Consider the following 23303-nt stretch of genomic DNA (forward strand, 5'->3'; position numbering starts at 1 on the left):
ATTGAGTCATTATTATGCCTTTTCGTGTGAAAGGGCTGAAAATTATGCACCTAGAATATTGATATTTGTATAAACTGTTCCTCGGGTTTGAATATTTCCAGTCCATGTTAGGGACTGTTTACCTTCCCTCTCTCATATAACTTTGTCTCTCCGGGCTTTTGCAGAGTGAACTGGTTCGTCGGCACATCCAGAAAGAGTTTTGGAGAGTCCAGGATGTATTAGAGGGACTGCACAAGAATAACTCATCCAGAGGCACTGACACAGCCAAGCACAGAGGTAACGCACTGGTGCTGGAAAACAATCAATGGCAATACCAGTGTCTCTATCATATTCTAACAACTCTGTCCCTGCCACCCCCCACCTCCCTCTCTTTCTCTCACACAGTGGCCAGCGGTGCATCAGGCTCCTTTAGCACCAATAGTCCAGCCAGTCCCCTGAGCTCAGTAAGCTTCACCAGCCCGCTCAGCCCCTTCTCCCCAGTGCCCGGCTCCCAGGCTTCCCCCACCAAACACCTGGGCCCGGAGGTAAGCACCGGACACACCCAGCCGGGGACCAACCCCAATCCAAAACCTGGCACAAGCCCATGCTCCGACTCTAGAATCAACCCTGAAGTGCGTACAAAATCAAGCCCTAAACCCCGTCCCAAGTCATGTGTAGTGCCTCATTTCAAAACTGACCCTAAGCCTAGTTGTAGACCTAAAAGTTACAGGGAACCTGACACAGCCCTGCATGCAGAAAACATAAATTACTATGGTTGTGAAACCCATGAACACACCTTTCCTCAGCTTTCCCTAGCTTTCCAAAACCCTGGGGAGTCCTTGGGTAGATTAGACCCTGTGATAGAGGAAACAGACCAAAACCTCAACTGCAGAACCAACTCAAACTTTGACCATCCTATAAATCCAGCCAAAGCCAGAGTAGGAGAACAGATTAGTTTTCTCAAAATAAAATGTCAGGACTCCAAATACACCAATCAGCATTCAGACACGATCCAAACACACACTGACCTTCAGGAAGTTAGTTGGTTAACCTCAACTGTTTGCAGCCAAGAAGTCAAGATTGGCCTTAGAAAAGATGTCTATCCAGACTCCCACCCAAATCACGTCTCAGCAGGATACCACGGTGACCCCAGAAACCTGACCTCCAACAGACGCTTTTCTATACCTGAATCCCAGATCCTGCTTCTCCAGGACTCCTATCATACTGATGATTTAATATTACGCTACAGTCCAGATCTTCATACGCCTTCAGTCCCTTGTTTTAGAGGTGCTAGCCATGAAACTCTACTCCATCATCAGCTAGCTTCTCGGTCACCATGTCGTGCTGGTGCAGGTGGTAGGCCACTTACTTACCCCAACAATCAAGGGGGACTTTGGGGGAGCATTAACACAACCGTAACACAGTCTGATTCACCCAGTAATCACTCAGGTAAAGTGTTCTTGCAGACCAATCTTTAAAGAAAAGTATGTCCATCACATCATAGTTGATTACGATAATTCCACATTCAATCTGTTCGGATTTGTAATATTGTAAATATAGGGACAATATTTCCCACCAAAGAATAAACATTTTATGTTGCCTTTGCTAAAGGTCGTCTTGACATACGATGCGATACGATACGATACGATACGATACGATACGATACGATACGATACGATACGATACAATACGATACGGTATGATACGATACAAAACAATACGATACGATATGATACGATACGGTATGATACGATACGATATGATACGATACAATATGACACCATCAGCTGCCTCCACAGCAGCAACATAATTTCTGTCCGCTTTAGTAAAGCCATTGGTGCTGTTAATTGCCATTGCGGACAGAACTTTAACAGACCTTTCACTTGTCAGAGCGCATTCTTTAACTGCTCTGAGAATATGCACGCATCCCTGAGGTATTTGCTTAGATAACGGTCTGAGTCACATACATATTGGGGGGGGGGGTTAATGTCATATGTCAGAACATTTGGCTAAGGTTACAGTAATTTAAGGGGTAACGTGCTGTTACATAAAACCAAAGAAGAGCCATGTTCTCTCATTGATGTCAATCTTTCATAAAATCCTCCCATCGTATGAAGAATGAAAGTTACCTCCTTTCATGTTCAGAGTTTCCTGTCAACCAAATAAAATATAGAAAATATATGAGTTGAATATTTAAATTAGTTATTTGACTTTGGTTTGGTTTACCCTTTCAATTCCAATTCCAAAGATGGACCTAATCTATTTCTTAGCAATTTAATGCTGTTAAAATGTTCCATATTGGCCTCCTTCACAAGTCTATTCTAGGTGACAAATGACTTTCACAGTGATGTTTGAAATGTCACTGCTGTTTCACAGACTGTTTATGATTTACAAATCCACATAAGCTGTCAGGTCAGGTGTCGGCCACCTGGGGATTTTCAACGTCTAACTATTTAATACAGGATAAAGAGCCCCATTCCACAGAATCATTCCCATGAGTCCTTTCTGCTCTGCACTTTGCCTGGCTTATTATCACTCCTCCTGATGTGCAGCACTCTCTTCCACCTATCCTTTCTTTCCTTCCTTCCTCCCTTCCTCCCTTCCTCCCTCCCTCCTGCCCTCATGGTCATCTAGGAGAGTGTTCCACCGAGACCTCCCCTCCCCAAGTCCTATTACCCTTTGGAGCCCTCCCCTACCTTCCCTCCTTCCATCCCTCCCCTGCCCTTTGACAGCACCGCCTGGCTACGCAGCTTGGGCATCGATGATGGTTACCTTGATGGTGAAGATTCTCACATCAGAAAGGTATTTGGGTGTTTCTGCCCCTGTCCTGCCCCTCGCTTCACCCGGTCCTAATTGTCGTCCAATGTCATCTTTTAAAAACATCATTCTTAACAAGTTCTTCCTCTTCTAAACCTCCATATGTTCAAGCACTCTCCCATTGCTTCTGATTATTCCTCTGTGTCTTCATATCAGCCTGTATTTGACCTCCCAAAGCACATAAGTGGTTGCTCTTCCTTCGCTCTTTTAAATGCCTCTGCCACTAAAAGCCATTTCAGCTGCATGCTGTAACAGGACGTGTTCAGAATGCACTGCAGGCACTTTGGTACAGAGACCCGCTTTTGCCAAGGATGAGCAGCACTTGTGGAGTTCTCTATAGCCACAGATCATCTGTCAAACTCTCCATGTGCTTAGTTTTGTAGTGTCTGGTGGGGGATGTAGTCATTCTAGTTAGTACATGGTCACACCAGGAAGCAGCACAGTGAAAGTCATTCACGCATTCTCACGATATAGGTATAGGAAGCATCGTAGTGACCACTTTCCCTCTTGGTATCTAACTGAACAATGAGTGAACACAGTTAATTCATGGCAACGCATTTGTACCATCCAGTCCTGTCCCATGACTGGCTACACACCATGTGTGAGGGCCAGCACCTATAGGCAGGGAGCACCGCCCCTTTTAGGTGTCGTTGAGTGGAGCTTCCTGCCTTCATAAGGCCAGGTGTGGGTGATTACAGTCTCTTTTAGTCTGACTCCTAGTAGATGTGTGGCAGGTCAACACTGTTTGTGCAGATTTGTAGTGCAGCATGTGTCCTGAGCCGTCCAGATTGATGCTATGTAACCCCATATTGAATTAAAGGGAACAAATTATGGAAATGGATAACCTAAAAAAAGGAGAGGGCAATCATAAATTACCCACTACGTGCTGAGAACACTATGAACTCTTTCACTACACCGCAACCAGCACTGCAAATAGTAAAATGTAAAAAGTGACTATCATCCTTTTGGGCCAACCACACTGCATGCAAAGAAGAGGGGAAATACCACAACTAGCCTACTCCCCGCAGGTCTCCCACTGCCTGGAAGAACAGAAACAAAAATACAATATAATGTGAATCAGTTGGTTCTGGTTTACAAAGAGTTATTTTCAGTTACAACCACCACAATGCAACAGTCAGACTTGGATGAATCCAAATTAACAAATGCGCAGCTGGACACAGTCTGAGTTTAAGCCCATGTAAAACAATCAGTGGTCACATTTATCAGGCTTCGGTGTTAAATACGTCTAAGCCAAGCAGCAGTCTAGCTTCAATCTTAAGCTTCGGACACACAAGGAACGTCAGGAGCGCGAGGCGGCTGCGTTACTTGTTGTTTTTTATTTTGGAGTCCGTGTTAACAGTTTAGAGCATCCACACTGCTGCGCGTCTCAGCTGAGTCTCTTCTAGAGAATAGAGGTCTCGCCTATTTTTAACGCGTGCCGCGCGCGTCTCACAGCAACAACAGACAGTGAAAGTGATATATTGACTGTATATTAACATCATACCCGCTACATTACTACAGTTTTGTTGTCTATCTGTAGAATATGTTACAGAGATGAAAAAAAGTAAATACTTATTTTTAAATTAACACTTCCTGGTTTCATTTCAAAATAAAAGCCCTCAAGCATTTTTTTCTATGGACAGAATTCCTTAATTTGTTAACACAAGGTTTTTATTCTGAAATATGAGCATTCAGTGTTGTAGAACATGCATTGACTTAAAGAGCTCCATGAATGAATATAGTACGGAGTTTTAATTGTCGATTATTACTATTATTTACAAATTACCACTCGTTTCTTAACCTTTCTCTGTCTAAAATAAATATAAATGATATTTATAATGAAATGAAATGGCCATTAAAAGGCAAACTCTATGTAGAAAGAAAGGGCTGACAGCAGCAGCTGCAGCAGCAGACACGCAGCTGAAATGCAGCTGGTGGGAACGCCTGACGCACGAGTCACAAAACCACCACGCCACGCAGATACTGCGCGCTCCTGACGTTCCTGGTGTGTCTGGGGCTTTACTCCTCAGGGCCCTACTTCAGTGCAATCACTGGCTCTGCTGTTGCTCAACCGGGGGGAGAGGCAAAAGGCTGAATCTTTCCCTTTTCAGTATGGGGGTTACAGAGCATCAATCTGGACGGCTCAGGACACAGCTGCACTACAGATCTGCACAAACAGCGTTGACCTGCCACACATCTACCAGGAGTCAGACAAAGAGACTCTAATCACCCACACATGGCCTTATGAAGCTCCACACAACCAGACCTACAAGGGGCGGTTCTCCCTGCCTATAGGTGCTGGCCCTCACACATGTTTTTCTCTTTTGTGGAGTAGTTTACAGTCTAGGAGAAATAAGAGTCGATTTTGGACTCTCAGACACTCTTTGTTCCCTCAAGGTCAGCACTGTTAAGACGGTTTTACAACTGGCCAACAGATACTTTTGGTGTGAAATTTCACTGTCGTACATGCTGGTGTGATCAAGCCCTTGCCATGACTGCGAGTGATGTATTGCTTCTGTCATGACAGGTATAACAGGCGTGTTAGCATAATGCCCTCATCACTATACTGTACAAAGTAATGCATTACCTAATGCATTCTGACTTTTTTTACTACCTTCAGGTTTAACGTTGATACATGACAAATAATACCAGTTTTTCCGCCTCGCAGCCCAAGTTTGGAGAACAGAATAATATCAGTGACGTGCAGGACCAGGGCCAGGACAGACAATCCGCCATGAATAAAGGTACAATAACCTATAAGCTCATGTTTCCATGTAATAATGCTCCTAAACTGATCAGCCGATCTAGCAATTAACTCTCAGGTTGGTAGACAGAACCTCCTGGAGCACTGGATTACGCTGAGGTGTGACTGTATCATTAAATTAAGTGAGACAGGATGTGAATACATTACCTAATTGTGTTAGCTTTGAGCATTCAGCTACCTCTTCTTTCCCATGTGTTTTGAACTTATCTGTTGTGTCTCTCGCCAGTCGGCATCGTCCCTCCTAGAACGAAGTCCCCCACCGACGAATCACACATCAGCTCTGCTGGAGTTTCACGCCATAACGGCAGAGTGCCTAATGGAATCTCTAGGGTATGTCAACCTAAACTACATGTACATAATGTCCAAATGTCTATCTAAAGTACAGCATGCACAGATGTGATATAGATAGTGGTTTGAAAACTTAGATAAGTGTCCCCTTGTGTTACTATTAGCGGGGTTTTGCCAACACAATAACACTTGATCGCTTGTGCTCAGATACTCCACAGTATTTTCACATGAGAGAAACAACCATACTACATTCTGATTACCACCAACTTAGCACCTTAATCAGAAGCATACCATGACAACACATCTTCAAATAACTGAGTGGGCTGAGAAGTTGTTATTTCATTCAACAAATCAAAGAATGACATGGAGGAGGTCCTGCCTAAATATGTGCTGTTTTTGAATATGACTATTTATTCAGAATTAATGCTTGCTTTCCAGTCTTAATGGCCTCATAAGTGTAAGCCATGCTTCTAACTCTCATAATTAAAGTTATTTGATATCTCAAGATAACAATTTGATTCTCCTTTTATGGTCTTAATATACAGTTCAATTCATTTTTACATAGCAACAAAACATAACAGAAGTTATCTCAAGACGCTTTTCATATAGAGCAGGTCTAGACCGTGCTCTATAATTTAGAGACCCAACAAGAGATCCCCCATGAGCATGCACACAGTGGCGAGAAAAAAACTCCCTTTTAGCGGGCAGAACCCGGCTCTGGGTGGGCGGCCATCTGCCTCGACATGTCGGGTTGATGCACAGTAACCACAATAATAACACAACAGCTATAATAGTAAGACAAATAGGACTAATAACAATAATCAATAGTGGGGGATATAAAAATATAGAACAGCGTAATTCTAAACATAACTGTTAACTCAAAAAGGTTAAACATTTTATTGTTTTATATAATTTGGCCTCATGGAAGCACAGAGGATTGAACCTTTTGGAACTCCACACGTCATGTTGGTTTGCCAAGTGAGACAACCTAGCGTCTGTCTTTGACATACTGTAGGACTTGAACCTCTTTCTCTCACAGTCCAACTCAGTTGTTGCTGTCTATTTAGTAGTACACATCTCTGTCACAGGAGCGTCCAAAGAGCGCTGTGTTTCCTGCAGAGCTGAAGTCAAAGATGAGTGTGGAGGAGCAGAACGAGCGAATCCGACGCAACCAGAGCAGCTCTGTGAGGGAGAAGAGGCGGAGTCTAAACCTCTCAGGTGGCCAGTCTCCAGCCAACTACAGAGTGGTATGAGCAACCATGTGATGATCCTTGTCAAACAATACAAAGGTGCCAGTAGTGGCAGTAGAGTAAAAAACCAAACCAGTACTTCCAGGTAGGTAGTGTAGTCCAACAATTTGTCAGTGTTTGGAAGTGGAAAGCCAGTGAGCAATAACAACTGTGTGTCAGAGCACTATAGCTGGTGAAGGGATAGTGCAAACTAGGCTGTGTACCAGACATATAATTCACTTCTAACAGATGTCAACAGCATTTAGATGTCTGCATTTGTTTTGTTACTTTTCCAGTAACTTGACCTGTCATCTAAATGACAACATTTGCCTCAAAACTTGCATCTCAGAGTCAGAGTTGTTAATCAAATTATAAAACACAGAAAATATACACACCCTGATGGAATTAGTGCAACTTACTCTTTCCATTTCAGTATTCAGTGTCCATAAATCCACTTAGAAATCATACAAAAAGGCACTCCTTATAACCGTATGTCTTGTCTAGACATGTTCCTCAAAGTATCAAAGTAATACAGGTGATTGTTGTCCATAGTTACAGTGCATCATTTGATCTTATATATATATATATAGTTTTAGTTCTCTGAACAGGTTATTCATGAGTCTGTGTGTGTGTGGACAGATTCGTAGGCGGCTGACAGCTCATGAGATTGACATTAAAGACTTGGAGGCGGCGGTTCGAGGCCCGGGACTGGAGTCACCGCGGGAAGAAATCGCTCGCCTGAGAGGGTTTAGGTCTGAAGGAGAACCCTTCGACCTGGACATCAGCAAAGAGGTGAGCTCAGTCTGCTGATGCATCGCTCCCTTTAGTCACTCTTTCTCTCATTCTGTTCATGGTTGTGAGACATGTTCTCACATCATGCATTAGGGCTGCACGATATGAGGAAAATATGCAATGACGTCGTTGAATATTGCGATAATGATATTACTTGTGATGACTAAACAGATGTATAAGTGTACTCAGTCCTGCCTTTCTGTTGTTTTTAGTACACAGCTATATTTTAGCAGAAAAAACTGCCTGTTGAATAAAAAAAAATAAAAAATGTAAGGAAATTATTTCCAACATTTTCTTATTGAACAAATTGAACATTAAACTGAACACAAAAGGCACCGAGAACAGGGTTACTGCAGCATGACAGGTGGGAGTGTTAGTGGCAGAGTAAGGAACAACAGGAATGTTATTAATTATCAGATACTGTGTCAACCTATTTTCTATAAAGAAAATTAGATGATAACTAAATAAGGGAGCCAATACCCAAATATGGAGGAGCTGAAGACCAGAGGTATAGTGGTGTCTTTGTATGCTGTTGCTACCGACAAGGCCCCCCTACCCCCACCTCGTCACCGACCACCCTTAACTCCAGGAGTTTTATGTTTAATCTGAAAGTAATATAATATAATATGGAATGTAACTGAGTACATTTACTCAAGTACTATACTTTGTACTATTTTCTGTATAGAGCAAGTTGTATATACAAACAAAATGAAAGCTGATCAAATAAGATGCATTCTTAAGTATATTTTGCTGACATTTTTGATGAAAGACTTTTACTTGTAATGGAATATCTTTTTATATTGCGTTATTGCTACTTTCAGGATGTGATACTAGACTGTGAGCTATGAAGCTTGCGTGTAATGGAACGACAAGCGAAGGGACATTTGTTTGCTATAGTGTGGATCCATGTTTATTTAGATGCCTTTGTTCTAGCTGTTGGCTCCTGACAAGGTCGTGATCCCGGAGCGCTACCTGGATGTGGAGGACACCACTCCTCTCAGCCCCGAGGAACAGAAGGAGAAGCAGAAGAAACTGGAGCGGATCAAGACCCTCATTGCCAAATCAAAGTGGGTTTTGATTCACACATACTGTATATTTTCAGTCTCTTTTCTATGCTCCTCACATCTTTCCAGACATTATAAACCCATAAAGCATGCCGTTCTTGCTCCTTCCTGTGCTGTCCAAAAGCTCAATAAATGCTTTCATCACTTTTAAATTGCAGAGGAACCAATAAGTGCTGTCCACTTTCTTCATCACTGTTCATTTTAGCAAAATAAGATCAGATACAACTGTTAAGGTATAAATAATAACCACCATCCTCTGCGTCTCCTGTCATCTACCCAACGTCAGTTTGCAGAACATGGTTCCTCTCCTGGACGGCCCGGTGGACGGCGGAGCTCCGACCAGCTCCCAGCAGCAGTTGCAGGAGCAGGAGAAGCGTATCGAGATCTCCTGCGCTCTGGCCGCCGAGGCCTCTCGTCGCAGCCGCCTTCTCTCCGGTGAGGACTCTCTCCACACGGCTGCCACAGACACCGTCGCCACGTCACTAACCCTCTCCCACTAACTGCTCACCGTGATCACACAGCCCAGGACCGAGCCACAGTACTTACTCCCAACACTACCTCATGCACATTTCTGCACACATACCTCCATGATTCACCCAACTCTCACTGAGAACTACTGCTGGTCTTCATGTGTCGTTTATCCAGATTTTACCATGGTCTGGTATACTAAAAATGTGATCAGCCAGGATATTTAGTATGTAATAACTGCTTAATTTACATATATGATAATGTATCTGCATCAGAGCAGTTACAGGTACTCCACATTATATCCATCTCCGTCATGATGTCATCAGGCATCACACGTTAATGCATGAGCCCATATTCAGCTCAACAACTGTATTTGCGTTAAGATAATTAGTTAAGATAGAAGTAGTTTTATTTAGAACTGTTTACTGTGTATTTCATAATCAGTCGTGTTTAGGAAAAGATAACGAGAGGCAGACAGTGTGACCATGAAAAGTGTCAAACTTGTGGACTCAGCAAAAAAACTAAATTTCCCCCAGACAGTCTTCAATAGCTCAGCACTGGTGAGGTAGACAGCCAAAGGTTCAGCATGCAAGCAAATCACACAAAACGACTGACACAGACTGTAAGAGCTGGGAAAATTTGGAAATAAAATACCATGGCTTTCTATACAGACATTCAGTGTTCCCAGAGGATGAATCCTTTTGGTGATCTTCTGACTATTTCATGTAGCACCGTGATCAGATCTAAAAAAATAAAAATGTCTGATATGTTGGCTTATGACCAAACACCTGCAAAACTATTCACAATTCCCATCAGCCTCAGACTGACTGGCTGCATGCTCTCACACTGAACTGAGACACATGCATAGCTGAGCCTAATCTGAACACGCATTTTAAGGATACGTGGTGATCCAGGGAAACCAGAATTAACAGTTTTCGTCCAGAGCTGTGTGTATTTTCACGGTCACACGTCTGATTGTACAGGAGTCCCTTCTCTTCACCTACTTACCTCACCGTACTTCTTCCTTTGATTGGTTCACTTCTTGTTTTTTTCTGCCCTTTTTTCCCGTGTTCACTCCTCACACCTCCCTCCATCTCATTCCAGCCCAGTGCGCCCCCACCAGTCCCCCCACCTCCCCGACCAGCCTGGCCCCTCCCCCTTCTTCCGCTGACTTCCCCAACTCCGCCCGCATCATGAAGGCGTGAGTCACGCGAGGTGAGTCTCCGTTCACCACACCACGTCCACCTGTCCCCTTCTTCTCCCATCCTGTGTAGACCCTGTGCTTGCTTCCTCCTGATTTCATCTCCTGGAGTTTATGACACGACACGTTGTGTTTGACCAGTTTAGGTTTTGAATAGCGGTGTTCATATTTATATGTTCAAGCTGCTGATGACCCATTTTTGGTCCAAGTGCTCCATATCACCCTCAAACTTGTAACGTAACCTCAATTTTTTTTTGTCTTTGGTTTGCAAGAAGCAATAAAATCTAAAAAAATTCTCAACACAAGGTTTAATTTGTTGTTTCTGAATATTTCAACCACATCTCACATCGCAACTCTATCCACAAGTAAGTTGGACCTTGTGTTGAGAATTCTTTGTCACTCTCGAGCACATGCCATCCGCTGTAGCGTAGAATGTGTTGTGTTAGATATGCTAGTGCAGGGGTCAGCAACCTTTACTATCAAAAGAGCCATTTTAGGCACAAAAAAAATAATAATTCTGTCTGGAGCCACAAAACATTTGAGCATTGTGATGAAGGTAACACAGTTTATAGTCTAAGTATATAGTATATAAGTCTAATGCGGTGAGGGCCAAAGTGCAAATGTATTACGGAGTATTAGGGCCACATTGAAGGAAAAAAATCTGAGATTTCCAGAATAAAGTCATAATATTATGAGAATAAAGTCATAGCTTTACGAAAAAAAAGAAAATAGCACGTAAATTTACTACTACTAATATTATGACTTTATTCTCATAATATTACGACTTTTTTTCTCGTCAACTTCTGACTTTATTCTCATATTACAACTTTTTCCTCTCATTAACTTCTGACTTTATCCTCGCAATATGACTTTATTCTCGAAATCTCAGATTTATTTTTTTTCCTTAATGTGGCCCTAATACTCCGTCGTACCATAGACCTAGAACAATGATAAATAAAAATGAAAATGGAAACAAAAAACAGTTATTCATTTCCATTTTTAAAAATCCACAGGGAGCCACTGGAGAGGAGCTAAAGAGACGCATGTGGCTCCAGAACCGCAGGTTGCAGACACCTGTGCTAGCAGAACAGATTCCTGTATAAAGACATGCTGTAGCAGTGATTACATATAAATCTGTCCTAAAATGGCTTTCAAAGTGAGAATTCTCAGTACCTGTGACAATCTGAAATGATCTCTCTTACTCCGTCTGTCTTTGCCTCTTTTTTTTCCTGTAGCTCAAGCTCTGGCTGCTGTCAAGTTCGATGGAGCGTCTTTCTGAGGATTCACTGGAAAAACTGATGAATGGAAATGGCTCCAGATAAATGACTATTATTTTTTTTTTTTTAGCACCTAAACTGAACTACAACAAAAGCACGGAAAGTTGTCGAAGGAGGTTCCTGGGAGGCAAGAGCAAATTTTAAAACCCGAATGGAAGCTATAAAGACTTATAAGCTCCCCCCGCCCTGCCCAACTCCAGTTCATCAACTCCTGCTATGTGTGCCCCCCCAAGGCCCCACATCTCTTACCAGTTTCCAGGTGTGAAATATTTCTATATAATTTCGCTCAGGACATAATCTACAAAGTAGAGATTACTGATGAACTATGCTGATGATGAGACATTTTACACTTATAATAATGACAAAATGTCAGCGACCTGAGGTTCAGTGTCGATCAGTTCGCCAGGGAACGCTGCATATGAGAGGCCCACACTGAAGAGGAACAAGGAAAAGAGAAAGAGTTGGGGATGAGGCCAGATGAACGTCACTAACAAAAGACTCGCTGCAGTAAAACCTACAGAGAGGCTCTGAACATGCTTTAGGACACTAAAAGCCAGAAGGATGTTCGTTATCATCTAATCTCCATATCAACCTTGAAAACCCACCACGGCTTGCGGCCCAGTGAGGAGCGGCGCTCTGTGACGGACCGAGGGGATTCGCTAACGCCGACATATTCTGACACTTTGACAACTGATCGAAATAAAAGCTGAGGACTCTCCTGAGCTCACTGTGATGCCTGTTTCACCAAGCCCCCCCCCCCCCCCCCCCCCCCCCCCGTATAACACTACTATCAACCTCACCTGCTGTCAGTTCCACTCATATACAAACTCAATGTCGCCTGGATTACATTTAGCATCAATCACCCGCCTTTCACACCAAACACACAAGCACAGAGTTTGTTGCGAGACAGAGCCGAAGATGAAACGCAAAAAACAAAGCTGCTTATGTAGACACTGTGTCCTCCGTCAGCTTCAGAGTATAGCATAAACACAATATCTATTTTCTAACCTGGTATCTTCACCCTCTGCAATATCTGCTGTCATGCTTGATTTTTTTTTTTTTACTCAAGTACATGTAGGATCGTACAGTGAGGTCCCTGATGTACTCCAAAATGAGTAGCTCTGTAAATACTACATCGGGTGTACACGGATTTGATCCATCCGGCATGCTTGTGGCACATATAGTCTGCGTAGTCATCAGCATATCAGCATATTTGGGGGTCAAATTTCAATTTATTTGAACTTTTGCCACAAAAACCTGGAGGAAAATCAAGGCAGTGTGCACAGCTAGGACTCGCTCAGCTGCCTGCTCTGTGCCGTGTTGACTTTAATCTCCGGTGTGAAAGCCAGTCAGATTGTAAAATTGAAATCCTTAACTTGTTTTAGTTGGTCGTTTTCTCTCATCTGCACGGTGGAGTATTGTTAGACACTGAGACAGACACATTTACTGTGGTTAATGTGGTCACTGTCTGTATGGTTCTGTTCAGTCTGAAGTGTGAGACAGGAAGTGACATGCCTTTCCCCAAATGTTGGGGGTCAAGCATTATAATAAAGAGCATATAACACCAGCAGTGGATTACATACTTAGGTATACCATGTGTATTTCAACTTTTACAACAGCTGATTCAAAGTAAACAGCAGGCTGTGACACAATCTTCTGCCCTAGATGTAAAGAAGCATCTGTCTGAGCCTAAAAGGAGAGACAGAACTTGCTCAAAGTTGAAGGTGAAGACGAGTCCAGAAGCCTTTTTCCTGATAGAACGATTTTCAATTCAGTATTCCTTCGACACATGTGCTCATGGGTTAAGTTTTGGCAAAGACTTTTTCTAACCTCTCTCACCTTTAGACAAAGATGGTGGTTGGACAAGGAAAACGTTAGCGCAGACTACAAGTAGGAAATGGGATGAGTAGCAGGGACCGCCATCCACCAGCCTGACCATTACACCATCACTGCTCTATATAAACCTCACATTTCTGAACTGGTTTGTCACAGGACGTCGGCATTGAATAGAATCCCTAATCCGGTGTAATTCATCCTGTATCCTGAAGGGGGGAACGATCACCCAGCCTGTTCTCATTCAAATTCAGTGGACTTCATCACAGTGTTCAAGAAATTCTCCCAGTGGTCGTCTACAGATATGTATAGGTAAAGTATGTTGAATAGAAATGGTACAGTGTATGTGGAAAGTGGAAATAGAAGTGACCTTAGAAGAGTAACTGTGCTAGAGAAGCACTTGTCTGTGTGAAGAGGAGTTAGCAGTGATGCAGTCATTTGAGAGGAAGTATATATACTGGAACACACTGTCATGTAACATATCCCGACAACATTTCATCCAGTCATGCAGTGCCATAAGTCTGAAACATGTCTGTGTTTATATGTTGTGATGAATGACTTACAGAGGAGTTTGAATCTGGAGGGAAATGCAATGATTGATGGTACCAAAGTCAGAAATGTCTACACGTAGTGGCTTTAAATGGAACTCCGGTATGGCCAATATTAAAGGTCCCATATTGTAAGAAGTGAGATTTTCATATTTTATATCATAAAGCAGGTTGAAGTGCTATATAAATTATCTTAAAGTATAACGCTCAATCCATGGAGAAATACACACAGCCCGTATTTAGAAACGGTGCTTTTGAAACAAACTGTCAGGATTTCTGTCCATCCGTGATGTCACAAATCTACAATATTTAGACCATTACTCAGTTTTAAACGTAAACATTCTAAATGTGTCACAGTTTGTTTCCGGTTGAAGTCTATCCGAATATCATCAGCTGACAGGAAGTAAACATGAACCCAAATGGTTGCCTAGCAACACAATTATGTTGCAATTCCGTTGAAATGCACTAAAACGGAGCGTTTCAAACAGAAAGTAAATACAGGTATATTCAGTCTGACAGTATGAGGAAAATATATTTGTTTTAACATTTAAGTATGTAAACATGTTCTAGTAGAACCATAAAATACAAGTATGAACCTGAAAATTAGCTTAATATGGGACCTTTAAGTGATGAAATAATACATTTAATGCTTTATTTAACTATGATTCATTTATCATGAATTATTACACGGCTGTGTTGAATACTTGATTCTGAATGTTCAATCACGGCGTTCTGCGGTCTGTAATTTCTGTATAACAGACCGTTGCTATGGGCGCAGTTCTGATGTCGGACTCTGGCGGACCGTTTTTGCGTCAAAATATAGATTTCTTCAGTAAGTAGCCGTGTACTAAGCGGGATAATATACAGCTAGCGGTTTCACAACAATGAGTGGCTCGCTGTACATTATCCCTTAATAATACATTGATTTCATTATTTCATTTGGAATACACCAAAATGCATAAATTAACCAAATATTGTGAAATAACTGAAATAATTATTACTCATGATATGTCGTGTAATCATTCTTATTTTCATAGTAACACTATTTTATTGCAGTTCATTTTGATAAAAGTATAGTACATTTTATTTATTTTACTTTTTGTTTCATAGAAGTTTGTTTTCTAGTCCATAATTGCATTTGCCAATAACTCTTTTATTACATATCATTTGTCTATATTTTTTAAGCCACTGATTAAACAGATTAATTATGTGGCCGGTTGGGGAGAGGTGACTCCATCTGCTGGTACTTTAGAACACACAATGGACTTCATTAGCATGTGTCGCACAGAAAGGTCCAAAACACTTTACGTTCTGGCCATGCCTCTTCATTGCTACTTCCTCCAGATTTGAATGCTGTGACCACACACACACACACACACACAAACACCTCCCGTTGTTATATGTACGCTATCTATGCTTTTTTCCCCCTTACTGTACACACTTCAGTGTTCAAGTGACCTGCCATTCTATGTCCATACTCAGTCAGAGACAATACGGCACAGAATTTGACTCTGAAACGTCATTAATGGCTCTCACTACGCAAAAACGAAACAAGGATTAAAAATGAATATGTCTATTTTTTCTTGTTTTAAGTTTTTTTTTCTAGAAAGGGAATATGTTCAAAAGAGACAGTTCATATTTTTTTAGATGCATGGATATTCAATGACAAGTTGAAAGGTTAAATTTCTACACTCAATTATGTTTTGCATTTTTCACAAAAAAAGATACTTTTTTATTTTATTGCTCTCGAGGATTGTTTGAAGGAGCAGAACATAGATATTTTTGGATCAATTGGAATCTGATGTGTTAAGAAATGACAGCCGAAATATTTGATACTAGATGTAGCATTTGTGAATGATGAAAAAAAATGAATATATACGTTATATACATTGGTCAATGTATATAATATTTTGGATTTCAGTTACAGTATACCCTACTATCACATGTAACCATTACTATTTTGGGGGAAAATAGACAAACTGCTTGAACTATGCAAAATGATAAAAAAAATAGACAAATAATACGCTTGCTTTCAGAAGACCTTGCAATAAAGTGAATGTATACAAATAATGAGTTTCTCTAGATGCTTCTGAATTCATCACAGTATTTTGTATGATAAAACATGTCTCGCTGCCTTGAATGATGATCTATTTACTGCTCTAAGTTTAATCCACTTGTTGATGATGAAGTTCACTGCCAAAAAGACTACTGAGGTTAACTGTCAGCCCGCTCGTTACCAATAGGCTCCCTGATGTTATTCTACAGTCTTTGTTATATCAAACTGTATGTCTGAATGAATAAAGTGCAAAAACAAAGACAGACTGGATTCTTTCACATCAAAGCTTAGACGAGGAAATGGACGGTCAGTTATTTATTGAAGACATGGTTGAAAACATACTTACTAATATTGTAATCCATTTCTGTCAATAGATCCCCTAACTGTCACACACTGATCATTTAAGGTTTGGTTGGATTTAAGCCCCCAAAAAAACCCTCTATTAAAGGTCCCATATTGTAAAAAGTGAGATTTTCAAGTCTTTTATATTATAAAACAGGTTTAAAGCAGACAGTATGAGAAAAATAAAGTTTTTATTAAAACATTAAAGCATGTAAACATGTTGTAGTAGAAACCCAAAATACAAGTATGAACCTGAAAATGCGCCTGATATGGGGCCTTTAAGGTTAGAGCAAGATTAAAAGAGCAGCAAGGGGATCCCACCCGTTTAGCTTGAGGGAACACATGCTTCCTACAAGTTTTGAGATTTTATATTTTAAGATTAGAGATGGAAATTATGATGCAGTTTTATTTGTGCTGGGATCGAGAGCATCCTCACCTTTTGGAATAACTGTGTGGTATGGAAACAACGTCTGGTACACACTGCATCAACAGTCATAGGCCAGGAGCGGCTGTCCCATTACTACGGAAGAAGGGCTCATGGCTCCTCTCACCCTGCTAACCATATTTTTAACGTCATTCCTTCTTTTAAAATACTGAAAAGTATCAGAACTAGGACAGCCAGGTTCGGCAACAGCACGTATACCCAGAAGCTGTTTGTTCCCTTAACTCCTAAATAACTAATGTGCTTTTATTATTCCTGTCTGTAAGACACTGTAGGGGCTTTTACACAATGATATACATCATTGAATGCTTATTTCAATTACTTATATGTATTACTTAATTAGGGCCCGAGCACCGACAACGTCGGGCCAGCGAAGGCCCTATTGAAACTGTAGTGTTTCTTCTTTTTCTTTTTCTCTCAAATGAATCACCTTTTTGACAACCTTAGCCATCTCAAAAAGTTGCTAAACTTGGCACACTTATCAGACGTGGTGAAAAATTGGATATTTTAAGGGTCTCGAGCTTGGCTGTTGCAAAATGACTCGCTAGCGCCCCCTAGAAAATTGGAAAAATTGATATCCGTGCTCCGGTTTCACCTACAAGTATGAATTTTGGCAGACAGATGTAACATGTGGAGACGCACAAAAAATGAGGGCCCGTTCATCGCTGCTCGCAGCTTTATTTTACTTTTATGTCCTAATGTGATCACTGTATTTCAGTTGGTGGTTCTTGCTGTTTTTGTTTTTGTCTATTGACTATGTTGAAATGGCAATTAAGTATTTAATCTTGAATCTTGAAATTGCTAAAAAATATTTTTTCTGATTCAAATAATTTAATTCAATTAAGTCCAAAGATTCATACAGCACTGAACGAAAGAGAGGGGCATGGAGATAAGGAACATTTTTATTAAGAGAAAATAGTTGCATATTGTTTGTAAGAACTTTCTAATGAACATTGATGGCTAACTAAACGACAACTAAACAACCTTAGTGGACACAATGATATTTTCCACTCCGTATTACTGTTAATCAAACTGTCACTCATCCTTGGTTCTAGATAGCTACTGTGTACTTTCCTTGTATTCAGGATCCCAACACACAAGATAAGGAGTAAATCCATGAAATGCCTTTGAATGGCTGATGACATCACTCAGGTAGTTGACCTTCTACCTACGAATCCCCAGTGTTCACGACAGGGGCTCAGAGTGCGCCTGCTCTGGTTAATGTTCACCTCACACACTGACAACGTCAACGCGCAAAGGTCACCGGAAAAGACCGGAAAAGACCTATTTGTTCCTGAAAGTCACAGAGAAACAAAGCAGTGAGTAGAAGAGGCAGGAGGACAAAAAGGGATTACCATGGTGGCCATCACAGAGTTCCAGAGTAAGTGTTTCTTCTAAAGCTGCTCTCTTCTGAAGTGTTATCATCGAGGTGAATTCACTTTCAGTTTAGTCAGTTCGGGCCTGATCTATAAGCATCACAGAATCACTTCGAGGAACTGTGTTGAATGAATGAGCAGTGCTGGTATTTTTTAAAAACGTCTAAGAAATGGTCTAGAATGTTCCTGATATTTGCCTAACACCTCAAAAAATCACAGTGTGACTGAGGAGCTTTGTATAAAGAAGCTAAAAGGGACTCTTGAGTGCTTACTGCAGTGTAATGGTATGTGTCCACAGGATCCATCATTTCCAACGCTTCCCATTGACTTTCAAAAAACTGCATGTGATTTCTATAAAGTGGGCATGTCTGTAAAGTGGAGAATTTGTGGGTACCCGTAGAACCCATTTCCATTCACATATTTTGAGGTCTGAGGTCAAGGAACCCCTTTGAAAATAGCTATTTCAGTTTTTCCTTGCTAAAATTTAGCATAACTTCGTAGCGCTATTTAGCAATCTTCCCGACAAGCTAGTATGACATGGTTTGTACCAATGGATTCCTAGTTTCATATGATACCAGGATCTTCACTCTAGCTTGAAAACTACGGCGACCTGTAACAATTGTGTCACAACTGTGTGCCCCCATTTTGCAACCAAATAGATTTGTCCCGCCCCAGTTGTTAGCGACCCTGGTGCGTGCCTTTCATATTGAGATTGAACCCGGTCTGACCCTGGTCTGACCATGGTCTGACCCTGGTCGAGAGGTGGGTCCTGGGTCAGGTTAGGACAGCTCTACAGCCCTCTTAAATCCTGGAGAGAACAGGATGACTTTTGTATATTAAGTAAGTTGGGAATTTTTAATATGCTTTAACCTCTAGGGCTAAAATTATAATTGTTTTGCCCATCGAGGACTGGCTTCAACCTCTGTCTATTAACATATCTATCCCCAAATGAAATATCTGCAAATCATTACACTGATATTATTATATAGGCATCTTCTTTTAACTTTTTCTATTGACCAAATGAGCAGAGAGCAGTCTTGCTTTAATTTTTTCTCATCCCCTGTGTATACTTGTCTTCCAGAGATTGGCATTGGTCTGATGGGATTCGCTTTATTTTTCATGCTCTTTGGTGTACTGCTGTATTTTGACTCTGTCCTGCTGGCCTTTGGGAATGTGAGTAATCGTTCATGTCACACACACATCTGCTCAATGCAACATCACACCATCTCCATCACCATCACTGGCTCATATCAACATTCAAAGACAAGACCACCAGTTTACAACCTTACAGTTTATCACATATAGCCATTTAATCTGTTATATTATACAAAAAAAGAGTATTGATTATGGCAAGTTTACTCTGCAAAGTAACTACAACTGTCAAATAAATGTAGTACAGTTAAACGTGGAATACTGTATTTCCTTTTGAAATGTAGTGGAGTAACATAAAAATTATATACTGATTTACTGTACTAAAGTTCCTCAAAACTCTACTTAAGAACAGTACTTGAGTAATTACATTTCACAAATTGATTTAGCTCACAATTAGACAACAGCACTCCAATGAGTGGCTTTTGTGTTTGTATTTGATTGGACTTCTAACTTTTTACCCTTTTATATTTTTTCAACTGTTTTAACCTATGAGAGTTGATGACCAACCTCTTAACCCTTTAAAAATGGTAGACTCTATGTAGAAAGAAAGGGCTGACAGCAGCAGCTGCAGAAGCAGAAACGCAGCTGGTGTGAACACCCGACGCGTGAATCATGCAGCCACGCGCTCCTGACGTCCCCAGTGTGGATGAGGCATGACAGCATTTCTGCTGCTGCCAGCTCTTTCCTTCTACATAGAGTTTGCCTTTCATAATGGCCATTTCATTTCCTTATTAAGGTAATTTCTATTTATTTTAGGCAGAAAAAGGAAAAGAAGTGTGTGCTCATTTATAAATAATAGTAATAATCCACAATTAAAACCCCGTACTATATACATTCATGGAGCCATGCAAATCACTGCATTTCTTACAACACTAAAAAAAGTACAAGTAAAAATAGGCGAGACCTCGAATCTCTAGAAGAGACGCGCTACTCGCGTTGTCAGTGTGGCTGCTCTAATCTGTTAACATGGATGCCTAAATAAAAAAACAACCGGTTCTGCAGCCGCCACGCGCTGTTGACATTCCCAGTGTTGCTCGGGGTTTAGTCTTACAAAGAACCGCTGAAGAAGCCTTTCTTCAAAAAAGGGTTCTTTAGAAGCACTAAGGGTAAAACCTTAACCCTTCAGGAAAAACCCTTTTGGAACTCTTACTACTTTCTACTTTTAGTGTAGGCTGTCGAAATTTATAGGCGACCTTATGCGTCAAAGTACTGAAGCCATAGGCTGCCTTTTGCATCAGAACAGTGATGCTGATACTGCTGCCCAACCGGCAATATATGACGCCTTAGGACAGAGACCAGGCTGGGACAGGACAAATGCATGTTGGATGAAAATACAACATTAAAAGGTTGATAATATAGTCACTACCGAAGAAAAACCAAAAATTAAAGGTCTCGAAGGTGAATCCCTCAGAGACAGAAGGTATATCATCCATTCAAAGACACTTGAAAAACATGTTATCTCAAAGACGTCTTCCTACAGTTCAGCAAGAAAGTTAACAGGTTAATAATGAATGCATCACTAACATACATCAACTAACAAAATCCAGAGTTTTGTACAGTTAGGCACTGAAGGCCTTTTGATTAAGTAGGAGGTATTAGTTCAATTGTAGGTTTGGAGAAAGAAGACAAACAGCAAAATAAAACATTATTTATAATGTGATAATGTGTTCAATATCTCCTTTGTTTGCTTGCCTCCGTATAGATTCTGTTTCTGACTGGTTTGACGTTCATCATCGGCTTCAAGAGGACAGCCTACTTCTTCTTCCAAAGACAAAAGTTCCGGGGTTCTCTCTTCTTCCTGGGAGGTGTGTCTCTGGTGCTGTGCCGTTGGCCATTCATTGGAATGCTGGTGGAAAGTTATGGCTTTGTGCTTTTATTCAGGTAAGTGTAGTTAGTGTCGAATGAATCTTTGTCCCAATTTTTTAAAATTTTTTGGACGGTTGATCATATCAGCTATTTGGTTTCTTGTTGGATGATGCACAGTGGCAGGAAAGAAGTGAATACAACAATAGCGGATTTTACAGTTAACTTTATGTTTGTGGAGATACTAAATGTCTGACTGTGTTATTCCACCAATGTTGCTGGTTTGATTTGGGAACATCATGACCTGAAACATAATTTTGTACAATAACCACCATATGCAGTTACTGAATTATAAGACAATAAAACAATAAAATTAGTACAATAGTTGATAGTTTGTTGAAGCTGTTAATCTCAGAGGTGTTTTGATAGACAAAGTCAGCATACTCAATAATAGGTAGTATCAACTGAGAAATTATTATTTTTCTGACTTGAAATGTAAAACAATTAATTGAGTGATAAAGTGAACTCAGACAACCATATGTTCTTTTTATAATAAATCAATGTGGGGCTTGAAGGAGAATTTGTGGTCCAAGATAAGTCCAAGATATTTGAACGAATCAACTTTCTCAAGGGATGACCCATCATCAAAATGAATATGCAAATCCAAGTAATATGAACGATTATGTCGCGTACCAAACACCATACTGCAGGACTTCTTTTTATTCAATGCAAGTTTGTTGTTATGAAACCAGTTTTGGACCAAATTAAAATCGAACTGTAAAGAATTCTGGATTTGTAATATATCAGAGTTAGAAATTGAAATAACAGTGTCATCAGCATAAAGATGCAAGACAATTTGAGCATATTCGAGGTAGGTCGTTAATAAAAGATAGAATAAATAAGTGGTCCCAAGATGGAACCTTATGGAACACCATTTATAACAATTACATAGTCCCACTGAGAACCTTGAATTTTATGTGGTAAATGATCACATTAGATCGTAATTGATGATGTTTTGCATTTCAAAAAAAAATTAAAAAATTAAATGCCATATAAAAAATTGTCAGAAAGGAAGCTATGTTGCAAAAAGAGTTTTCCCATCACACTTTTTTGTTTCCCTCTGTAGGTCCTTCTTCCCCATGGCGTTGGGATTTGTGCTGTCGACCGTGAATATCCCTTTCCTCAGTGCAGTATGTTTAATTCTTGGCTCAGTACATTAACACTTCATAGGCTTTTGCATTTGTTTTTATTTGCAATACCTCAGGGATGTCACTACGGGGATTTGACGGATTACTGCTTTTAATGGAATCTGTTTTCTGTTAGTTTCTCCCCAGCAGCTCCTCCATGGTCTGAGCAGAAGAACATGTTGCAGCAGGGAAGAAATGATGGATGCCCTTTGACTGACTGTGACTCACATACTGGGTGTGCAGAGGGGGAGAACTGATGACTACCTGCATGATAACTGAACTGTTGCTCTCATTTATCTTTCAGATGACCAGCAAGAATAATTTATTTTTTTTACAATGTACTGTATTTTGTACCATATAAGGTTACAATTAATCACAGTCAAATAAGCTGCTTAAAAGCTACACTAACATAAAGGAGCAATGTGTAGCATTTAGGGGGATCTATTGGCAAAAAAAGTATGTTTTCTTTAGTGTATAATAGATGTCCCTAGATGTTACACACTGTAGCCTACCTTTAAAACCTTACAGAATTTAAAAACAATCTTGCAGTTGTACAGGATGTTTTCCATCTAACTTTACAATAACTCACTGTTTTATTTAACCTTGTTAATATCTTGTTGTAGAAAAATAAATGTTCCTATATTGTCTGACAGTTTTACATACTGTATAATATTCCTGGTGGGTG

The 23303-nt window shown here is 40.6% G+C and overlaps 2 protein-coding genes across 13 annotated transcripts in view; both read left to right on the forward strand.

Annotated features, from left to right (window-relative positions):
- Positions 1-16575, forward strand: part of plekha6 (pleckstrin homology domain containing, family A member 6) — a 117790-nt gene extending 101215 nt beyond the window's left edge. For 9 of the 12 annotated variants that reach the window (XM_074648845.1, XM_074648835.1, XM_074648809.1 and 6 more), the window contains 11 exons: positions 165-276; positions 385-524; positions 2614-2781; positions 5465-5540; positions 5787-5890; positions 6937-7095; positions 7717-7869; positions 8803-8936; positions 9220-9368; positions 10506-10616; positions 11838-16575. In XM_074648845.1, coding sequence (XP_074504946.1) covers positions 165-276; positions 385-524; positions 2614-2781; positions 5465-5540; positions 5787-5890; positions 6937-7095; positions 7717-7869; positions 8803-8936; positions 9220-9368; positions 10506-10606 — 1296 coding nt within the window. In that variant the 3' untranslated portion in view covers positions 10607-10616; positions 11838-16575. The remainder of the gene's footprint in view (positions 1-164; positions 277-384; positions 525-2613; positions 2782-5464; positions 5541-5786; positions 5891-6936; positions 7096-7716; positions 7870-8802; positions 8937-9219; positions 9369-10505; positions 10617-11837) is intronic. The other 3 variants (XM_074648853.1, XM_074648862.1, XM_074648817.1) reach the window with 2 other exon arrangements.
- Positions 16576-18322: 1747 nt separating this feature from the next.
- golt1a (golgi transport 1A) lies at positions 18323-23265 on the forward strand. The gene is made up of 5 exons (XM_074648410.1): positions 18323-18481; positions 19558-19649; positions 21331-21509; positions 22558-22621; positions 22755-23265. The coding sequence occupies exons 1-5, from the start codon at positions 18457-18459 to the stop codon at positions 22782-22784; spliced, it is 390 nt and encodes a 129-aa protein (XP_074504511.1). The 5' UTR covers positions 18323-18456; the 3' UTR covers positions 22785-23265.
- Positions 23266-23303: the final 38 nt, after the last annotated feature.

This window comes from Sebastes fasciatus, chromosome 1 (genome assembly GCF_043250625.1).
Source record: "Sebastes fasciatus isolate fSebFas1 chromosome 1, fSebFas1.pri, whole genome shotgun sequence".
Taxonomy (NCBI): Eukaryota; Metazoa; Chordata; class Actinopteri; order Perciformes; family Sebastidae; genus Sebastes; species Sebastes fasciatus.